General features: G+C 41.4%; 3 protein-coding genes across 3 annotated transcripts; all 3 read left to right on the top strand.

Annotated features, from left to right (window-relative positions):
* Positions 1-306: 306 nt before the first annotated feature.
* On the top strand, positions 307-2,417 carry LOC308329523 (uncharacterized protein). Its single transcript, XM_080783855.1, has 2 exons — positions 307-535; positions 1,219-2,417. The coding sequence occupies exons 1-2, from the start codon at positions 367-369 to the stop codon at positions 1,959-1,961; spliced, it is 912 nt and encodes a 303-aa protein (XP_080639981.1). The 5' UTR covers positions 307-366; the 3' UTR covers positions 1,962-2,417.
* Positions 2,418-3,677: 1,260 nt separating this feature from the next.
* LOC308330042 (uncharacterized protein) lies at positions 3,678-7,620 on the top strand. The gene is made up of 2 exons (XM_080784675.1): positions 3,678-3,850; positions 6,126-7,620. The coding sequence occupies exons 1-2, from the start codon at positions 3,682-3,684 to the stop codon at positions 6,863-6,865; spliced, it is 909 nt and encodes a 302-aa protein (XP_080640801.1). The 5' UTR covers positions 3,678-3,681; the 3' UTR covers positions 6,866-7,620.
* Positions 7,621-16,093: 8,473 nt separating this feature from the next.
* Positions 16,094-20,745, top strand: LOC308330040 (uncharacterized protein). Its single transcript, XM_080784674.1, has 2 exons — positions 16,094-16,321; positions 19,202-20,745. Exons 1-2 carry the CDS (start codon positions 16,153-16,155, stop codon positions 20,020-20,022), a joined length of 990 nt encoding a protein of 329 aa, XP_080640800.1. The 5' UTR covers positions 16,094-16,152; the 3' UTR covers positions 20,023-20,745.
* The last annotated feature ends 32 nt before the right edge of the window (positions 20,746-20,777 follow it).

The raw sequence follows: 20,777 nt of genomic DNA on the forward strand, positions 1-20,777 counted from the left end.
CATACATAATGAATAAATACATTTTTGAATATGTGTCACACCCTCATAGTATGGCAGCATACTGACGTTACACCAAATAATGCAAAGAAGACTTGAAATTGAAAACGTAGCCTAATTAGAATGGTTTCTGCACCAAAAAAAAGAAAGGGGGGGAAATACAGCTTCGAGCTGTTCAAATGCACCTACCGGTATGTTGACCTATGTCCAGCAGGGGGCGCACCAGCACCAACACGATCAGTCTTTACAATTTCTACCTACGCATCGACCTCGGAAGTTATTCTCATTGTTTGTAGCTAAAAACATATGCCGTGCTTCTGTCGGTAAAAGTAACAACAGAGTGTATTATTTTAACTAAAGTAACTAACAATGTGCGACATAGAGACTTTGAGGCTGTTCGTCAATGAACGACTGACCGCCGTTGCAGAGGACATATTGGCTGTGTTTGTCAGAACTATCGTCCAATACCAACAACAAATAGATCTGCAACACAGACAGCTGGAGTTCCTCACTCCTCAAGTCACCTCTGATCTGCCAGGTTCGTCACGAATCATAATGATTTATTTACCCTTTAATTTACACTGTCTGTCGCAATGCCAACGCAAGGTGTAGATCTGCTTTGTATGCTTTAAAATTGCTTTTACATGCAAACTACAGTCTTTTCAATTCAAATGAGCATATATATCAGCAAGAATGAAAGGAAAGGTGTACAAGACCGTGGTGAGACCATATGTTGAATGGCTTAGAGACAGTTGCACTGAGGAAAAGACAGGAAGCAGAGCTGGAGGCTGGAGCTAGCAAGAGACTAAAATGTTGAGGTTCAAGGGTGGATAGGATTCAGGAGTAGGCTACAGGAGCAGGGACAGCGCATGTCAGATATTTTGGAGATAAAGCCAGAGAGGCCAGACTGAGATGGTTTGGACACGTACAGAGGAGGGATAGTGAGTATATCGGTAGAAGGATGTTGAGGTTGGAACTGCCAGACCGGATGCCTAGATCTAGAGGAAGACCAAAGAGGAGATTTATGGATGTAGTGAAAGAGGACATGAAGTTAGTTGGTGTGAGAGAAGAGGAGGCAGAGGACAGGGTGAGATGGAGGCAGATGATTCGCTGTGGAGTGAAGGGAAAAGCCAAACAGAAAAGGGGTGTGTGTGTGTGTGTGTGTGTGTGTGTGTGTGTGTATTCACATCACACTGTTCCTCTCATCTCATCTCTGCCTAGATTTCCTCCCAGAGGAGAAATCACCTGAACAACAGGAGAGGAGGTCCGATCTGCTCCTAGAGGAACCACAGCCTCCACAGATTAAGGATGAACAACAGGAGCTAATTCACAGACAAGACGTGGATGAGGGGACACCGCAGACATTACTAGCAGTGAAAAGTGAATATAATGAAATCAGAGAGACGGAGCCTCTAGCCAGCACTTCAAATGAACATGTGAAAACACAAGCTGATGTAGAGAACTGTGGAGCATCACAACCAACTGTTGATGTGCAGCTCATCTCTTCACACTGTTCTGAATCTGACACTGACGACAGTGATGGCTGGGAGGAGACCAGGGAAGATCAGTCACTGAAAACACACAATGTCGTAAATCACACTGTAGAGGGACAAAGATTGTATTTGAGAAACGAGCAGTCCCAGGACCTGATATCAGTGCAACAAACTCCATCTGTGAGGTCTCATACAGGGGGAAAAACATTTAGTTGTACAATTTGTGGTAAAACGTTTAACCGAAATGGAAATCTTAAGACGCACATAAGGACTCATACGGGAGAGAAGCCCTTCAGTTGTACAGTGTGTGGTAAACGCTTCAGTCGAAGTACAAGTCTTAAGAGCCACGCACGTACTCATACAGGGGAGAGGCCCTTCACTTGTATACTGTGTGGCAAGTCTTTTAGTCGATTCTCACATTTGAAGAAACACATGGGGATTCATACAGGAGATAATTCCTTAGTTTTATAGTTTATAATGAATGTTTTGGGTGAAATTAGCGATCTGAAAACACACAAGGGCTCATACAGGTGAGAAAGCAGAACAGTTTATCAAAGAAGCCACCTGAGCTGACATATCATACACACTGGCAATGACAACCAGTCATAGATACTGAAGCAGAGGATTCACAGAATCAGACAATATCAACATTAAATTGTTTTTTCACATTATATTCTGAATAGAAATAATGCTGTCCAATCCACTTTATTTCTAAAGCACATTTAGTTGGAAAATAAGTTCTGTGAATTTGTCTTGTGGGTGTTTGGAGGTACAGTAACACATTTATGTTCCTCCAGCTCCATATCCCTGCCCTACCTGTCACTGCCCAGGGCAATTATGAAATCAATAAAATGTATAAATAACATGAGTGTGCAGATATCTGATGAAAATGTAAATATGATCTATAGCCTTTTTTAACTTTTATCCCTAGTTGGCTGGTTTTGGCAGTTTTTTATTATTTCTAATTCTGTTGGACTTTGAGATTTGTGAAATAGTAAGGTGCTTTACAAATAAAAATGTATTTTATGATCACAGCATGTGATCCTTCTAGGGAAATTCGACTGGGTGCTTATTCTATTGGTATAAAGTTGAGTGGAATGAGCTACCAGCCAGTTCTGTACATCCACTCAGCCCTGATATATAGCAATATATAATCAATCATGGAAATAATCTATTTTCTGTTTGTAGGCATTTAGATGGTAAAATAATGAGAAAGAGAAAAGGAAAACAGGTATTTAGCAGACGCTCTTAATCCAGAGCGATTTACAGAAAGCAAGGAAAGCACAAGGTAAATACATCACATGCATCTAGAAATAGTAATCTAGGGTCATCATAGGTAAAACAAGAACACAGCATCATCAAAAAGATCAATAATCTACATCGAAGTATACAGGTCTACAAAAGTTTTGGCATCTGTCTACATAACCAGGTGTCAATTAAACAAGAGACTAACAGTGGATTAATGCTTATATTATTCCTGTATCGGTACCAAATTGTAGGAGACATTTCCCTTTACACTGCTCTACTACGAATACTGCAACAGTAGTAGTAAATAAACTAGAATAAGATTGAACAATAGACTTAAATTCCGACACTAGACATCTGCACTGGGTCTGAATGAATGAGTTAATTTACATAATGTGCAGGAATACATCAATAATTGAACTATGTCAATTACATTTGTCAATAACGTTACACCAAATAATGCAAAGAAAACGTAGCATATTTAGAATGGTTTTCTGCAACAACAAAAAAAGTCAAACAATATACAGCTTCCATACCAACAAATGACTACGTGTGACGTTCAAATGCAGCTGTGTTGACTTATGTCCAGCAGGGGGCGGATCAGCATCAATCCTAGAGTATACTCTATGGCGTCAATGCATCAACACGATCAGTCTTTACAACTTCTACGTGAGAGCTAGTGTTCAGATCCGGTTTAGAGCCCGCGTACAGTATCCGGACATTTCCACTCAAACACACTTATACATAAACACCCCTAGTTTCCATATCCGCTCTAGACCGGATCTGCAAACTGCAACGTGAATTGAGCCCAGCCTGTATATTTACACGCGCGTAACATCATCGACCTCGGAAGTTATTCTCATTGTTTATGTATGTAGGTAAAACATGCAGTGCTTCTGTCGGTAAAAGTTGCAACATAGACTTATTTTAACTAATGTAAGTAACAATGTGTGACATAGAGACGTTGAGGTTGTTCGTCAATGAACGACTGACCGCCGTTGCAGAGGACATATTAGCTGTGTTTGTCAGAACTATCGTACAATACCAACAACAAATAGATCTTCAACACAGACAGCTGGAGTTCCTCACTCCTCAAGTCACCTCTGATCTGACAGGTTTGTCACAAATCATAACCCTTTCCTAAGCCTTTACATAACATTACACGGTCTGTCGTTGCAATGCCAAGACAAATTGATTGATTATTCACACTTTCACAGACTACTAGATTGGTATAGTTCAAACGAAAGTACATGTCTACAATAATTGCTACTGAGGATATAACCAGGAAAAGCACTAAGACACAATTACACCTGGGTCCTCCATTTTAAATTCATCAGAACATTTAAAGACATACAATTATACACTTCTATGAAACAACTGATAGGTGTAGATTAGCCTCGGTACCCAGGCTTTTATTTTCGTTCTCTACAGCTCAAGGTGTAGATCTGCTTTGTTTCAGCTTTATTCTGCTGTATTCCAATCTGGCTTCCGAACCTCCAACTCCATGCACTGACAGTGACGCATGCCTCCTCTATTTGAGTGACCACATTAAACACGAAGTGGATGCTGGCAAATACTGCAGCATGGTCATACTGGACCGCCAAAATCCTTTTGACGCTGTAAACCACTCCATACCGATGAATACACTAAAAGCAATTGGTTTTGATAGCACATCAGTGAGCTGGATGCAATCCTACCTGGAGGGGAAAGGACAGATGGTGGAGATGAACAGAATACTGTCCCCCTCCCAGTGAGCTGTGGCGTTCCACAAGGAAACATACTGGGGCCTTTAATGTTCCTAATTACAATCTGTGTAAAGGCCCTCAAAACAAGGCTCCAGACTTCCCAAAACAAACTGGTCAGGCTACTACTTGGTCCCACTCCCAGAACCCACCTCACTCCTGACCATTTTGATAGGTAGGAATGGCTTAAGGTTGACAACCTTAAGCTTGAGTACAGCATCTTGCAATGGGTCTGCTCTACAAGATTCTCTACACCAGACACCCATGTACCTGTCTAAATACTTTTTTTAAACTTTTTTTTTAATATATTTTTTATCCCACGATTTTGTAACCCATTTTTCACCCCTGTGTCAATCATCTAATGTGATCCTGGGCTCTACACACCCTCCACCAACCTAGTCCCCTTATATGGGGGACAAGGGGAGAGCAACGGACTTGAACTCATGCTTCCTTCATGCCTGAGTGTCCAAGTTGCTCCTTTACACCTGACAGCGGGGAGTTTCTCAGGTTGGACATAGCGCGTGGAAGGAACATGTTATTCCAACCAGTTCCTTTCCCCTCCATCAGGCGCCCCGGCTGGCCAGGGGGAGGCAGTTTTAGTGACCAGGATTACTGCATGTTTTTTGTGAGGGTACATACCCTAGGGGACACGGGAGGACATGCAAACTCCACACAGAAAGGCCCTTTCGCCAACCCCGCCTTCGAGTATGGGCACTGATGACGCAGAGGAGGAAACACGCCGCCAGCGCCCACAGCGTCCCGAGCGGGAATTGAACCCAGGACCTTCTAGCTGTGAGGCGACAGCACTACCAACTGTGCCACCGTGCCCCTTCTAATGTCAAAGAAGTCCACACACGAGTCACAACACCAGAGGGAGTTCAACATTGATTGAAGTTTTTATTTAGTTTGCAGAATACAGTACATTTTCAAGCACAACTCTATACAAAAACTGTTACAAACCATGTGCAACCCAGATTCGGCTCAAACAAGGGATTAAATTAATTTCTGTCTTTTTCTGCTCCTATGCCACAACAATGTGGAATGCCCTACCAACAGCCATTAAGAAATGTGAATCCCTTGACTGCTTCAAAACCACTCTCAAAGAGCACCTACAGACGACTGCAACTCGAAACTACCCCCATAAAAATGTCAGAGCCCCCCCTCCCCCTTTTTTTCGATACTGTACATGTTTTTTGCCCTTTTTACTTTCTTTATATGATCTTTCTTTTCTTCATAGAAGTGTATATTTGTACATCTTTAATTGTATCCTGTCCATAGGTACTTCTATTCCGGTAATGAACGAGGGGCAGCTGAACCAAATTGTCTCTCAGAACTATTTAAATTGTACACAAAAAGCCTCAGATTTAAAATGTTTTAATAGGTCAGATCTGTTTATATGTGCTGTACGGCGAGAGTAGGTCATTTATATTTTTGTAAAATTATAGATGTGCATTGTCAGCTGTGTTTACATGATAATTACTGTTGTTCCTGAAGAGCACAAACAAAACAGGAGTTTTATGGGATCTCCAAGATGTGGTTTGTTACTCCTACTGGAGTCTCCTAATTATTGGCACAGGAATGCAACACAAACCTATTGTATGCCAATATTAAGGATCACACTGTTTCTCTCATCTCCTATTCTGCCTAGACTTCCTCCCAGTCTGTGAAGAGGAGAAATCACCTGAGCAACAGGAGAGGAGGCCCAATCTGCTCCAAGAGGAACCACAGCCTCCACTGATTAAGGAGGAACAGCAAGAGCTAATTCACAGACCAGATGAGGCAGAGGGGTCAACGCAGACATTACTTGCAGTGAGAAGTGAATATAATGAAAACAGAGAGACAGAGCCTCTAGCCAGCACTTCAAATGAACACGTGAAAAATCAAGCTGATGTAGAGAGCCATGGAGCATCACAACCAACTGTTGATGTGCAGCTCATCTCTTCACACTGTTCTGAATCTGACACTGACTACAGTGATGACTGGGAGGAGACCAGGGAAGATCAGTCACAAGATCAGATGCACACTGTGGAAGGACAACGATTTTCTTTAAGAAACAAGCTGTCCCAGGACCTGATATCAGGACGACAAAGTCCATCCATGAGAGCTCATACAATGGGAAGAACATTTAGTTGTACAATTTGTGGTAAAACTTTTAACCGAAATGGAAATCTTAAGAGGCATACAAGTACTCATACAGGAGAGAAGCCTTTCAGTTGTACAGTGTGTGGTAAACGCTTTAGTCGAAGTACACATCTGAAGAGGCACGCACATATTCATACAGGGGAGAAGCCCTTCAGTTGTATACTGTGTGGCAAGTCTTTTAGCCGATGCTCACATTTGAAGAAACACGTGGAGATTCATACAGGAGAGAATTCCTTAGTTTTATAGTTTGAATATTTTGGGTGAAATTATCTATCTGAAATCACATGGGTTCATACAGGTGAGGAAGCTGAACAGTTTCTCAAGGAAGCTCACATATCATACATATTTTGTGTAGGTCCCAATACACTTTTTTCGTTCCCGATCCGATCCCCATACCACAATTTCTGTGTTAGCCGATAACAATACCAGTGTTGTGATCTCGTGTTGTGTTTATACCTATCTAGCTATATATCCCGTGTTGTGTTTATAGCAAACTCCTCACTCAAATGTGCACAAATAAGGGCCGATACCATATCATGTTGACAACTATTTTTTTAATGTTTTTTTGTGGCTTTCGCCTTTTTTTTAAATATTTTTTATGGAGGGACAGACAGTAGGCTGACAGGAAATGGGGAGACAGATGGGGGGAAGACATGCAGTAAAGGCCGTCGGGATCGGAAGTCGAACCCGCAGCACACTGCCAGACTGGATTACCAGCCAACATGTGGACAACTTTGTCAGCTATATTTACTTCTCCTCCGGCTCCAATCCCTACCCTACTTGTGATTGATTGATTGATTGAAGTATTTATTAATAGTTTGGAGAATTACAGTACATTTTAAGCACAACTCAATACAAAACTGTTAACTGTGGACGACACCATAAAGCATTACACTTGTTTACAATAGGGTCCACCATTTTAAATTCATCATTGTCACTGGCTATATTTGAAATTCATTCTCTGAAGACTACATTTTATCCCTAGTTTGGTTTTTCGTGGTTTTGGCCATATATTTGTTTTTGTTTTTTCTGTAGGACTTTACGATTTGTAAAAAGTGCTTTACAAATAAAAATGTATTATAAACACTGAATAGCCTACTTGAAATTGAATACTTGAAATTCCACTATGGGTGTTTGTTCTATTTTCTATAGTTTACCTATAGAGTGAAATGAGCTACTAGCCAGCTCTCTACATCCAGTCAGACCTGATATGTAGCCCCAGTAATCGATCATGGAAATCATAGATCTTCGTTTGATTTGTAGCCATTTAAATGGTAAAATAATTATTCCAAAAAGCAACAGCAAAACAAACAATGTAGGCATTTAGCAGACGCTCTTAATCCAGAACCAATCATGGCGTGCACAGACATTTTGAGGGGCAGGTCCTCAAGTGAAAAAAGGGCACCTTGTGCGTCGAACCGCCGGGTGACTTGATAGTGTGTGAGATTTATAGATTTGGGGGCATTAAAGAAGTATTTAGACAGGTACATGGGTATCTTGGTATAGCCAATCTTGTGGACCAGACCCATTGCAAGATGCTGTACTCTGTCGTCAACCCGGCTAAGCCATTCCAGCCTGTCAAAATGAGCAGGGGTGAGGTGGGTTCGGGAAGTGAGGCCAATAGTAGCCTGAACAGTTTGTTTAGGGAAGTCTGACTCTGGAGCCTTGTTTTAAAGACCTTTGAGGTGCATGCATAGCCGAAGAAGCCTTGTACAAGGGTGCCTGTTAGGGTCTTCAAGGTGTTTTTGTTGACCAGTGAGGAGATCCTGTATAGGAAACATGAAATACAATATAGGCTTACATTCCGACACTAGACACTGGGTCTGTGAATAATGAGTTTACATAATGTGCAGTCATTAAGTGTCTAATAACAGTGAATAAATGCATAATTGAATATATGTCGTAGCCTATTTAAATTAGAATTGTTTCCTGCAAAAAAGAATACAATAAATGCTTCCACCATAGCAACAAAGTACTACTGTATGTTCAAATGCAGCTGTGTTGACCTATGTCCAGCAGGGGGCGGACCAGCATCAATGAGCAAACATGCGCGCAACATCATCGACCCCGGAAGTGATTCTTTCTCATTGTTGTTGCTAAATAGTAAATACATGGGTAGTGCTTCTGTCGGTAAAAGTGGCAACAGAGACCTATTATTTTAACTAAAGTAACAATGTGTGACATAGAGACGTTGAGGCTGTTCGTCAATGAACGACTGACCGCCGTTGCAGAGGACATATTAGCTGTGTTTGTCAGAACTATCGTACAATATCAACAACAAATAGATCTGCAACACAGACAGCTGGAGTTCCTCTCTCCTCAAGTCACCTCTGATCTGCCAGGTTTGTCACAAATCACAACGATTATCCCTTTAATTTACATCGTATGTGTCTTGCTTTTTGATGTGAATTGTGAACATAAGCCTGGTAGGCCTGAATGCTGGGTTTTGTTGTAAAATGATGCCTGAAAAGACCTCATATCTATTTATGCGTTGTTGTACCATAAAAGCTATTGCTTCTTGATTGAGAGATCTAGGCATCTAGGACACCTAGAACCGAGGTGTCCACCACTGGACTAGGGAAGTAATTCGCCCAAACATTTAGACTCTCGTAGAGGTTTTTTTCGATTCTGACGAATCTCTCTAGTCTAAACGGAGCTACACCCAAATATGGTCGCGCAGAGCAACATTTGTGCCTCAAAATCACTCTTACCTTGTACAAATGCAAAATCTAATCTGCTTTTTCATTTTCCCCACTTGTTCGTGGGGTGTGCGTCACCATATTAAACACCTGCGGGACTTATCTTTTAATATAAAAGGTATATTTTAATCCACTGTCCATACTCTGTCTCGGAATCTGGCGGCCATCTTGGTTTTCTCTCCATTGTAAATGCGCAAGAGAACCCTGGCCGCTAGGGCCCGGCCAATGTTCTGTTGCGCATTTACAATGGAGGATTCCGAGACAGAGTGGATTAAAATACCTTTTTTATTGAAAAATAAGCCCCGCAGGTGTTTAATATGGTGACGCACACCCCACGGACAAGTGGGGCAAATGGAAAAGCATATTTGGGTGTAACTCCGTTTAGACTAGAGAGATTTGTCAGAATCGAAAAAAACTTCTACGAGAGTCTAAATGTTTGGGCTTGGAAGTAATAGTGCTTGGGGAAATGTATTCTTGTATAGCAATCCCATGACAAAGTAATGCAATTTTGAATGCCTGATGGCGGGTAACCTGGCCATCTGTATGTCAGTTCTTTTCCCTCGTTTGTGTTTTTGATTGATTATTAACAGTTTGCAGAATTACACTATATTTCAAGCACAACGCAATACAAAGACTGTTAACTGTGAGTGGACGACCCAATAAAGCATTACACTTGTTTACAAGAGGGTCCACCTTGTTCAATTCATCAAAACATTTAGAGACGTACAAATAGACACTGAACAGACACAGAACAGGAATGAATCATTAAGGAGGTAAAAAGGGAAAAGAAACATATAGTGAGGGGGGAAACAAAGGCCGGGGGGGGGGGATTCTGTGTGTGTGTGTGTGTGTGTGTGTTTCTGTGGGGGGGGGGGGGGTGGGGGGGATCCTCATAATGTCCTCATGTGTCTACAGAGGCAAGCTGTTTATATAGAGAGCATAGCAAACTAAAAACCAGGTTTTCAAACATAAACATCAAATCGAACGACACTCTCATCACGGGCAAGCTTCATTTTTTTCCACGGACAAGCTTGACATGGCCAACTACTTGAACATGGTGCCGGCAAGTGCCGGAAGGTGCCGGCCTGTGCATGTGCCGGTGGGTGGCGGCAGGTGCCGGTGGCAAGCGGCAGTTGCCAGGAAGTGCCAGCATGTGCCGGAAGGTGCCGGCATGTGCAACCGCCGGTCTGTGGCGGATTAGGAGGCTTTGCCGGTGGCAGAGGAAACACTGCCATCGCAGAGGAAACACTGCCACGGCTGTTGTCGGCAATTGGCGGCGGCGCCGTGGCAGCTGCTGCTGCCGGAGAATGCACTTACTGCTTCTGGAACTATCTTTACACCTGGGAAAAACTGAATCCATTCTCTTTGGATCTAATAGTAATCTCAGCAAGGCAAATTGGTTAGAGTGGGTGACAATGTTATCACACGTAAAGATGAAATGACCTACCTATGTTCCATCCTGGAGGCTAATCTTTCCGCTGATAAAATTGCCACCAACGTAATCAAAAAATTCAACCAAAGAACAAGATTCCTTTACAGGATCTCCACACCTTGAAGACCATAACAGGAGCCCTCGTACAAGGTTTATTTGACTATGCATGCACTTCCTGGTACCACAGCACCTTAAAACTAGGCTCCAGACTTCCCAAATCAAACTGGTCAGGCTCCTACTTGGCCTCACCCCCCGAACCCACCTCTCCCCTGCCCACTTTGACAGGCTGGAATGGCTTAGGGTCGATGACAGAGTACAGCATCTTGCAATGGGTCTGGTCCACAAGATTCGATACACCACCAACATTACATACCCATGTACCTGTCTAGATACTTCCTTAACGAAGTCCACACCCACAACACCAGAGGGAGTGCAACGAACCATGTACAACCCAGATTCGGCACAAACAAGGGACTAAATTATTTCCGCTCCTATGCCACCAAAATGTGGAACGCCCTACCAACAGTCATTAAGACATGCGAATCCCTTGACTCCTTCAAAACCGCTCTCAAAGGGCACCTACGGACGACTGCAATTCTAAACTGGCCCCCGTAAAATCTGAATCCCCCCCCTTTTCCCCTCACAGTATATGATTACCGGTATTTCCCCTTTTTACCTCCTTTATGATGAATTCCTCTTCTGTTCTTTGACTATATAGAAGTGTCTATTTGTACGTCTCTAAATGTTTTGATGCATTGAACATGGTGGACCCTCTTGTAAACAAGTGTAATGCTTAATTGGGTCGTCCACTCACAGTTAACAGTCTTTGTATTGAGTTTGTGCTTGAAATGTGCTGTAATTCATAAATTACGCGATAAATCAATCAATCAAAAGCAGTGGTGCCACAGATGGAAAACCCATTCATTTTCTCACACAGAGATTTTCCGAAATTATTTATATAAATTATTGTAACTCTGGAACCTAGCCATCCAGGCTCCTAGTGAATAATGGCCATATAACAATTGATTCTTTGTCAAAATATAGTATTTAATTTGGTGCCGATATATTGGCCAAGCCGATTGTATGCATATGTTATGCACTGTTTCTCTCATCTCCTATTCTGCCTAGACTTCCTCCCAGTCTGTGAAGAGGAGAAATCACCTGAGCAACAGGAGAGGAGGTCCTATCTGCTCCAAGAGGAACCACAGCCTCCACAGATTAAGGAGGAACAGCAGGAGCTAATTCACAGACAAGAGGAGGCTGAAGGGTCAACGCAAACATTACTAGCAGTGAGAAGTGAATATAATGAAAACAGAGAGACGGAGCCTCTAGCCAGCACTTCAAATGAACACGTGAAAACAGAGGCTGATGTAAAGAACCGTGGCGCATCGCTGCCAACTGTTGATGTGCAGCTCATTTCTTCACACTGTTCTGAATCTGACACTGACAACAGTGATGACTGGGAGGAGCCAAGGGAAGATCGGTCGATGAAAACACACAACGAGACACACACTGTGGAAGGACAAATATTTTCTTTGAGAAACAAGCTGTCCCAGGACCTGATATCAGTGCAACAAACTCCATCCATGAGAGCCCATACAATGGAAAGTACATTTACTTGTACAGTTTGTGGTAAAACTTTTATCCGAAAAGGAGATCTCAAGAGGCACACAAGTACGCATACGGGAGAGAAGCCCTTCAGTTGTACAGTGTGTGGTAATCGCTTTAGTCGAAGTACACATCTTAAGAGACACGCACGTACTCATACAGGGGAGAAGCCCTTCAGTTGTATACTGTGTGACAAGTCTTTTACTCGATGCACACATTTGAAAAGACACATGAGGATTCATACAGGAGAGAATTCCTTAGTTTTATAGTTTATGATCAATGTTTTGGGTGAAAACACACAAGGGTTCATACAGGTGAGAAAGCTGAACAGTTTATCAAGGAATCCACCTGAGCTGACATAATTATCATACATACTCATACTGGCCATTCGCCACAACTGATTTCATTTGTCAAGCATGTCAGCACGTCTCCTGCGGAAGCATGTTGCACGGCGAAAATAGCCGATCTACAAGCTCTCAATGCATTTGTGACACATTGTTTAAGATTATAGCATTTTAAGTGGTCAAACTAGCAATTTCTTCAGAAGCATCTTCCATAAAATCTTAATAATGTGGGATATTTCATATAAAAGCAAAGGTTAAAGGCAAAGCCTCAATCTGTGATTTCACTGATTTCTTCACCTGTTTGGCAGTATGTAGAACAGCAGGAACAATATTACTAAAACATAATTTTACAGTGTTGTGTTTTTTTGTAGGGAATATCCCTGGGGGGTTTCACAAATCACATGTTAGGAGGACTTGGTCATACAAACATTTTCCAGTCATGAGATTTTATTTTGCCATAATCCATCAATACTGTACATCAGGGGTAGGCAACCTTAGGCACCAGTGCCAACATTGGCACAAAGGAGGGTGATCACTGGCACACTGGCAAGTGTGTGAGAGAGTATTTTTGGTTTTAAATAAACTATTTAAAACATGAGTCAAATCCCTCACATTTGTGTATAAATTACATCCTGCATTCCACATTCATTAAAACTGAATTCTGTTATTGCCCCGAGTATAATGATCATTAAAACAATGTGAAAGAAAACATTTAAAAATAAGGAAATGTGGACAAGCAAAACATGTTGGACTTTTTGACGTGGTGTCATTAAAATTAATTAATGTTGATATGGCACACTGACGATCTAGAAAATACAAACATGGCACTTCATTTAGAAAAGGTTGCAGACCCCTGCTGTACATTACTGATAAGTCATATCTTGCTATAAATGCACCACGTACGTCTCTGTATGTGTGTGTGTACGTGTATACGTCTGTAATCCACGTAACTCGAGAATTGTTCACCCCACCGACTTCACATCTATTTTACACACGTTCCACTACACCACAGGGAGGTAGTGCAGTGCCCCGTGTTGAGTCGGTCAGATACACAGTTGTCCAGATTCCAGAACCACCACAAAAGGTCAGGCTCTGCCAGTGGCAGTACCTAATGAGCCTAAATCATCTCGCCTGTAGATTCCATGACTTCACATTGAGATTTGGCAACACACTTCATATTTGGGCAGCCTGACGCAGAACTCGATATACTGTATAGGAATAAAGGGACATAGAGAGACAGACACAGAAATCTCTATTTATGGGCATAAACGGGACACAGACAAATGGGTGGAATGGGTACTCTGACACGGGTATTGCATGGATCTCCAACTTCCATCGTTACCGACTCTGTGCTCTACAGATGGTCTAGTATAATGAAGCAAAGGAATCACAGAATCGGATAATCTCAACATGATCAAATAACTCACTGAATACATAAAATGTGTGTTTTTCTATATAGAAATTATGCTGTAACTTGTTGGGGATTGGAGGTAACTTTTTCAGCTAATATTCTGTCACTGTCCAGGGCAATTATGAAGTAAATGAATAACATGGAGTGTTGAGACATTTTAAAATGTGAACTTTACTCTCTTAACTCTTTTTTTCTTTTGCTGTTTTTTTGGCTGTTTTTTTACTCTGTAGTCTGTAGGACTTTACGATTTGTGAAAAAGTGCTTTACAAATAAAAAAATCACACACGTGTGAACTGAGTGGTGCAATTCCCCCCCCCCCCCCCCCCCCCTCTCTCTCTCTCTCTCTCTCATTAGACACACAGCACTACCCCTCTCTCTGTTTCTGGCGCCCCCTACTGGTATAAATAAGTAACATACTCGTGCTCATAGACACACACAGGTACACAGGTACATGGACATTGCTGGTTGTAGGAGTGGTTGCACCACTCAAAAATTATTATGAACACAGTATGTGATCCTTGAAAGGAAATTCCACTCTGGGTATAAATGTATTTAATTTGTATAAAGTTGCTTACCTGAGCTATCAGCCAGCTCTCTACAGCCAGTCAGCCCCAGTAATCAATCATGGAAATCATCGATTTTCTGCTGTTAGATTTGTAGCCATTGTAACTATACTATACCATTCGTATAGCTTCAGTTTAGGCATGGGTTTGGTGTGATTTAATGTATTTATTTTACTTACATTAAAGCACTGCTAGTATGGTTATACACTTATATGATCCGAGACAATACAGTACATCTATGGAAATATATGGAAATCTGAATTCATTCTATTGTAAGGGTTATTAGGTTGGTGATGCTGCCATGCTGCGGAGCCGGTGTGTGTTGGGTTTAAGAGTAAAATAAAATACAAATACGATTAAACAATAGACTTAAATTCCGACACTAGACATCTGCACTGGGTCTCTGAATGAATGGGTTCACATAGTAATAATGTGCAGGAATAAATTAATAATTTAATAAATGTCATGCCCTAATGGCAGCATCCTAACATCACACCAAATATTGCAAAGAACCCTTGAAAACGTAGCCTATAGACTCAGAGCGTCGCAGTCCCTCCCCCTTTCAGAACGACGAGTGGCCCAGGAAATGAAATGCAATGCATTTCTCCCATAGGATTTTCTTTAAGTATTTATTTAAAGACGGTTACGCCGCGGACAAAGCCAACTCGGATCGTGACAAATCATGACAATGAACACAATATTTTGGGCCGATCAAATCATTAGAAAGAAGAAAATAAAGGCAGGAGACAACACTTTGTTTTTCTTCTTATAAATTATTTGATCGGCTCTATAGGCCTACTGGTATTTTATGTCCCCGGGTTCAATTGGTTAAACGTACGAGTATAAAGTTATTTTCAATGTCATGGAACAGGGTTACAATAAATAAATAACAATATAATTCAGGGGTGCCATGGATGAAAAAATTACAGGGTTGATCTGAACCAAACATGAGAACCACTGCTTTATATTACTTCAGACGATTTTTCTGTTTTATTTGTTAACAATTTTGATTTTGGACAGACAATGTTACTTTGAGGTGCCCAGATGTCCCCCTGTATCCCACGGCATTCACTTCACAACTTCACAAGTCCCTCCCAGGGGCATTTGGCTCTGTGAAAGAAGAAAACTACATTGAAACCAGCTTACATTTGACGCGGAGGAGAGCGTTTCCGGGAATCTGGCCGTGGCGCTAATCGTCCGCGGAAGTGGAGCATTTTTTTTCCATCCACCAGCTGTCTAAAGTTTTTAAGATGCGTGCAGCCGAAAACGTGCGCAGCTCTTTTGATAGTCTGGCAGTAGGCTACCCAGTGACAAGAGATTGTGGAATAGTCTGGTAACGCGAGACTAACATGCGCGCAACATAGAGCCCCGGCCGGAAGTCATTCTTCTCATTGTTTACGTATGTAGCTAAATCAAACGCAGTGCTTCTCTCGGTAAAAGAAGCAACAACGACGTATTATTTTAACTAAAGTAACAATGTGCGACATAGAGACTTTGAGGCTGTTCGTCAATGAACGACTGACCGCCGTTGCAGAGGACATATTAGCTGTGTTTGTCAGAACAATCGTACAATACCAACAACAAATAGATCTGCAACACAGACAGCTGGAGTTCCTCACTCCTCAAGTCACCTCTGATCGGACAGGTTTGTCACGAATCACAACGATTTATTTACCCTTAAATTTACACTGTCGGACTCGTCTGTCGTTGCAATGCCAACACAAATATGTGTAGATCCGCTTTGTATGCGGTAATTTCAATTCAAAATTCGAATAAGCATTATTGGCATGAGAAAACATACGTTTGTATTGCCAGAGAGTTTCAATATAACAAATCCCATTTTTATTCAATATAGTATATAATGTAAAATATTGTATGTTTTGACAAATATATGCCCTATTGTGTTTGTGTGCAAATATTAATGAATAAGCCTAAGGATGCTGTGATCAATGTTTCACTCCCGATTCGATACCGATCGAGCATCATATAATATGATACCGATCCGATCCAGTCTCTGGATATCATATCTGTCAGGAAGAACACTTTTTTATCTTTACATTTGTTTTTATTCTTGATTTTGTAGTCAGGATTAATCAAGTGATGTAACTCAAACAGAGAACATAACCTCCCCAGAATAATAGTCAACAAACAAGTTACACAACAGTAGGTTTAGGTTATGAGTGTTATGAATTGGCCATAGTACATCTAAGTCTGTGTATATTGAACTTGAGAATGAGATACAGTGTACTTGATATGTGATAGTACTGCATGCATTGTACTTTATAGGTACGAGAGGAATCTGTTTAGATGTTGCCAGTAAGGTCAGCCTTACTGCCATGACATTATCGTGTCATGTTTCTATGTCTCATAACTGGGCCCACCGTCGTACCAAAGGGTTACTTCAACTGGATTGTCAGTTGTCACACAGCCTGCACACGCTACCAGCCTGTCAGAACCAGACTGAGGGTCCATTTAGATTTAAATGGTAAATGGTGCATTTATATAGCGCCTTTATCCAAGGTGCTTTACATAGATTGCAGAGATTAAAATAGGGTGCATTTAGCATCCCAAAACGCAGTTTATAGTTAAGGGACATAATAAAACAACGACCTCTGCATCCACGGGATGCACTACTGTACTACTGTGCTGTTTTTTTATTCTGGTTTATTTTGCTAGCTTTAGTTATAATAATCATTTCTTCTTCTGTTTTCTACATGAATATAACCATATAAATTAAATGGGAGTTAAATGTTGCAATTAGTAAAAATGTCAAAATATGACTCCTAATGTTGTTGAAGTAGGACTCATAAAATGTCCCCGGGACTCATCTAAAAGACCATCCCTGCATCCCGGGACTTGAATGAAAACCTATTTTCATCACTGAGATTGTGCATTACATTCACCCATTCACAGTTTCACACAAACATTCATACACCGATGGCGGCGGAATCAGGAGCAATTAGGGGTTCAGAGTCTTGCTCAAGAACACTTCGACACTAACTCTGGGTTCAAACTGGCAACCTTGCGGTTACCATCCAGCCAGTCTACCCCTGAACCCCTGTTTTTTTTCGACCATTGACAAAGCTTCTAGGAACATCTTTGAATGCAGATTGTGGCCTCTAGATGTGTCATAGAGACAAAATCCTTTTTGGGAGTCTTCTACCCATTGCTGGCTGTTTGAATACCAAAAGATAATAAATAAAAGGGTCATTAAAAGTTTGACATATTATTGCTTATAGCTACGTTAAGTTCAAGTGAACCCATTGGTGTCTGTAGTGAAACTAATCGCTTCTGCACTGTCCACATATGCTTATGGAGGATGGCTGTCTCAGTCATGTAACTCCGGCTGGGGTAATGGGCATAACGTATAGCGAGGCTCTATAAGTGCTCCATTAAAGATGGAGTGCCGTGATTCCCCCTAAAACACGACCATCAGGTACTATGATTATACTAGGACGAATATTATTTTCTAAAAAGTGTACAGAAAGTGTTAAAATTATGTTTTCATGTGGCCACACCCACCCGTTCATTAAAGGGTGCGTTCGGAAATGTGCACCGGGAGCGCACTCGCCTATTAGTTTGCATTGCACAGTGCGCTATTTCTGAACGCGCTCTATGTATACCTGGTTTTCACCTTAGCACCACCCACCTGAACTTAAGCCTCACCCACAGATGTTATTAATGATATGATAATGAGGGAGGGGTTAGGGTTATGATGATATAAAAGTGTTTTTTTTTTTTTATAGGGCCTTTTGACTCAAAGGCTTTCAGCTTTTAGGAAGAAACCAAAAATACACAGGAAAGACGTATTCGAATATTACAACCACAACTAGGGGTCTATTAGACTAATGTTAACTCCATAGATACATTAAAAACAGAGTTTAAGCGTTGAAACCAAACATTATTCCCCAGTCTGACAGGGGCTGGTCGACAAGCACAATAGACTGGGCAATGTGCGCTGTTATTGCTTCTTGCTCTCTCAACTTGGGAGTTTTTCCTCACCTTTCAAAATCCTCTGGCAACGTTGGCTGTGTGAGGGAGCCATCTCGTTGTCGCTTTTCATGTTCTGTATCTTTTAAATATTCACTCATTTCATGTAGCAGTGGGTGAGGGCTTTTAAGATGATTTATGAGGTTTGTCGACCACCGCGTGGAGCTTCTTTATTGCAAGTTTAGCAATTCGGCTGTGGTGGCTTTTTCGTTTTATATTAATGCTCCCATACGGTTGACATGGCTGCTTTCTCCACTCAAGTCGTACTGCCGGCCGCTCAACTACTAGCAAACACTGTCATGATCACGTGGCCTCTGCTGCATGATAGCACTGCATAGCTTGCTGGATCTGCTGGATAGAACGACGTGCTGAAGCGGAGTACCTGAATGGAGTTCTTTAGATCTGAGTATGTGATCGGTCATTTTCGCTGTAGTTCGATCCGATCCACATTTTTGGCTGATATCACTCCGATATCCAATCAGAAGATCGGTTCGTGGCATCCTTAACTGTTTCTCTCATCTCCTATTCTGCCTAGACTTCCTCCCAGTCTGTGAAGAGGAGAAATCACCTGAGCAACAGGAGAGGAGGCCCGGTCTGCTCCAAGAGGAACCACAGCCTCCACAGATTAAGGAGGAACAGCAGGGGCTAATTCACAGAGAAGAGGAGGCTGAGGGGTCAACGCAGACATTACTAGCAGTGAAAAGTGAATCTAATGAAAACAGAGAGACAGAGCCTCTAGCCAGCACTTCAAATGAACACGTGAAAACACAAGCTGATGTAGAGAACTGTGGAGCATCACAACCAACTGTTGATGTGCAGCTCATCTCTTCACACTGTTCTGAATCTGACACTGACTACAGTGATGACTGGGAGGAGACCAGGGAAGATCAGTCAGTAGATCAGACCGATACTGTGGAAGGACAAATATTGTATTTGAGGAACAAGGTGTCCCAGGACCTGATATCAGTGCAACAACCTCCAAACGCGAGAACTCATACAGGGGGGAAAACATTTGGTTGTACAGTTTGTGGTAAGACTTTTAACCGAAATGGCAATCTTAAGATGCACATAAGGACTCATACGGGAGAGAAGCCCTTCAGTTGTACAGTGTGCGGTAAACGCTTTACTCGAAGTACACATTTGAAGAAACACATGAGGATTCATACGGGGGAGAAGTCCTTTAGTTGTATAGTTTGTGATAAAGGTTTTGGTGACATGAGTGATCTGAGAAAACACATGCGGACTCATACAGGTGAAAAACCCTTTTATTGTGCCGTTTGTGGCAAAAGTTTTAATCGAAAAGAACACCTGAAGAGACACGTGAGGATTCATACAGTTGAGAAAGCTGTTAGTTGAACAGTAAAATATTTTTTTCAAGGAAGCCATCTGAGCTGACATATTACATAGTAGTGTGGCATTAAGATATGCACATTATTTATACAGACCCAGGGTCGTAACACCACCCCATTTTAATATTTAAAAGAAGACGATCTGGAAAGCATGCTTCTGTTTCTGAATCGGTGTTTGTTGTTGCATAATAACAATTATTGTGACGGATTGTTTTAAACAGGTTTTTTATTTTTGATACCGATTTGAATATGAATAATATATCTCTATTCTCTACACCATTTAATGTATAGTTGTTGTGATGTGATTGTACAAGAACATCACAGGAGGACTTAGAATAAAAAGTCAATACAATTCTGTAATATTAACTTTAATAAATATTTATACTCAAGGGTTATCGCCATGCTGGCTTGTGGTGGACATATTTGTCAAGATTCTATATTCTTATTATGTTATGTTATTATTATTATTATTATGTCATTTATGAATACATTATAATACCTTAGATAGTTTAAAAAAAATTGTTTGATTTGATGAAGTGTACGTTTAAACACTGCACAGTCATGCAATGATCCATAAAAGCAGCGTTGTTTTTGGCAACGCATTTCTATTTTAGATGTATTCATAGTCACTTTTTAGTCACCTGGAATGCTTTAGTGATAGTCTAGTTAAATCTACAGTGGATTTAGTCGACCCAAATGTATTTTGGTGGGCCTTGATGCCGTCGTAAATCGTAATGGCTGTTTTTACACTCGCTGAAAATG

The sequence above is a fragment of the Protomyctophum bolini genome (genome assembly GCF_963924005.1).
Source record: "Protomyctophum bolini genome assembly, chromosome: 15".
In the NCBI taxonomy this organism is placed as follows: Eukaryota; Metazoa; Chordata; class Actinopteri; order Myctophiformes; family Myctophidae; genus Protomyctophum; species Protomyctophum bolini.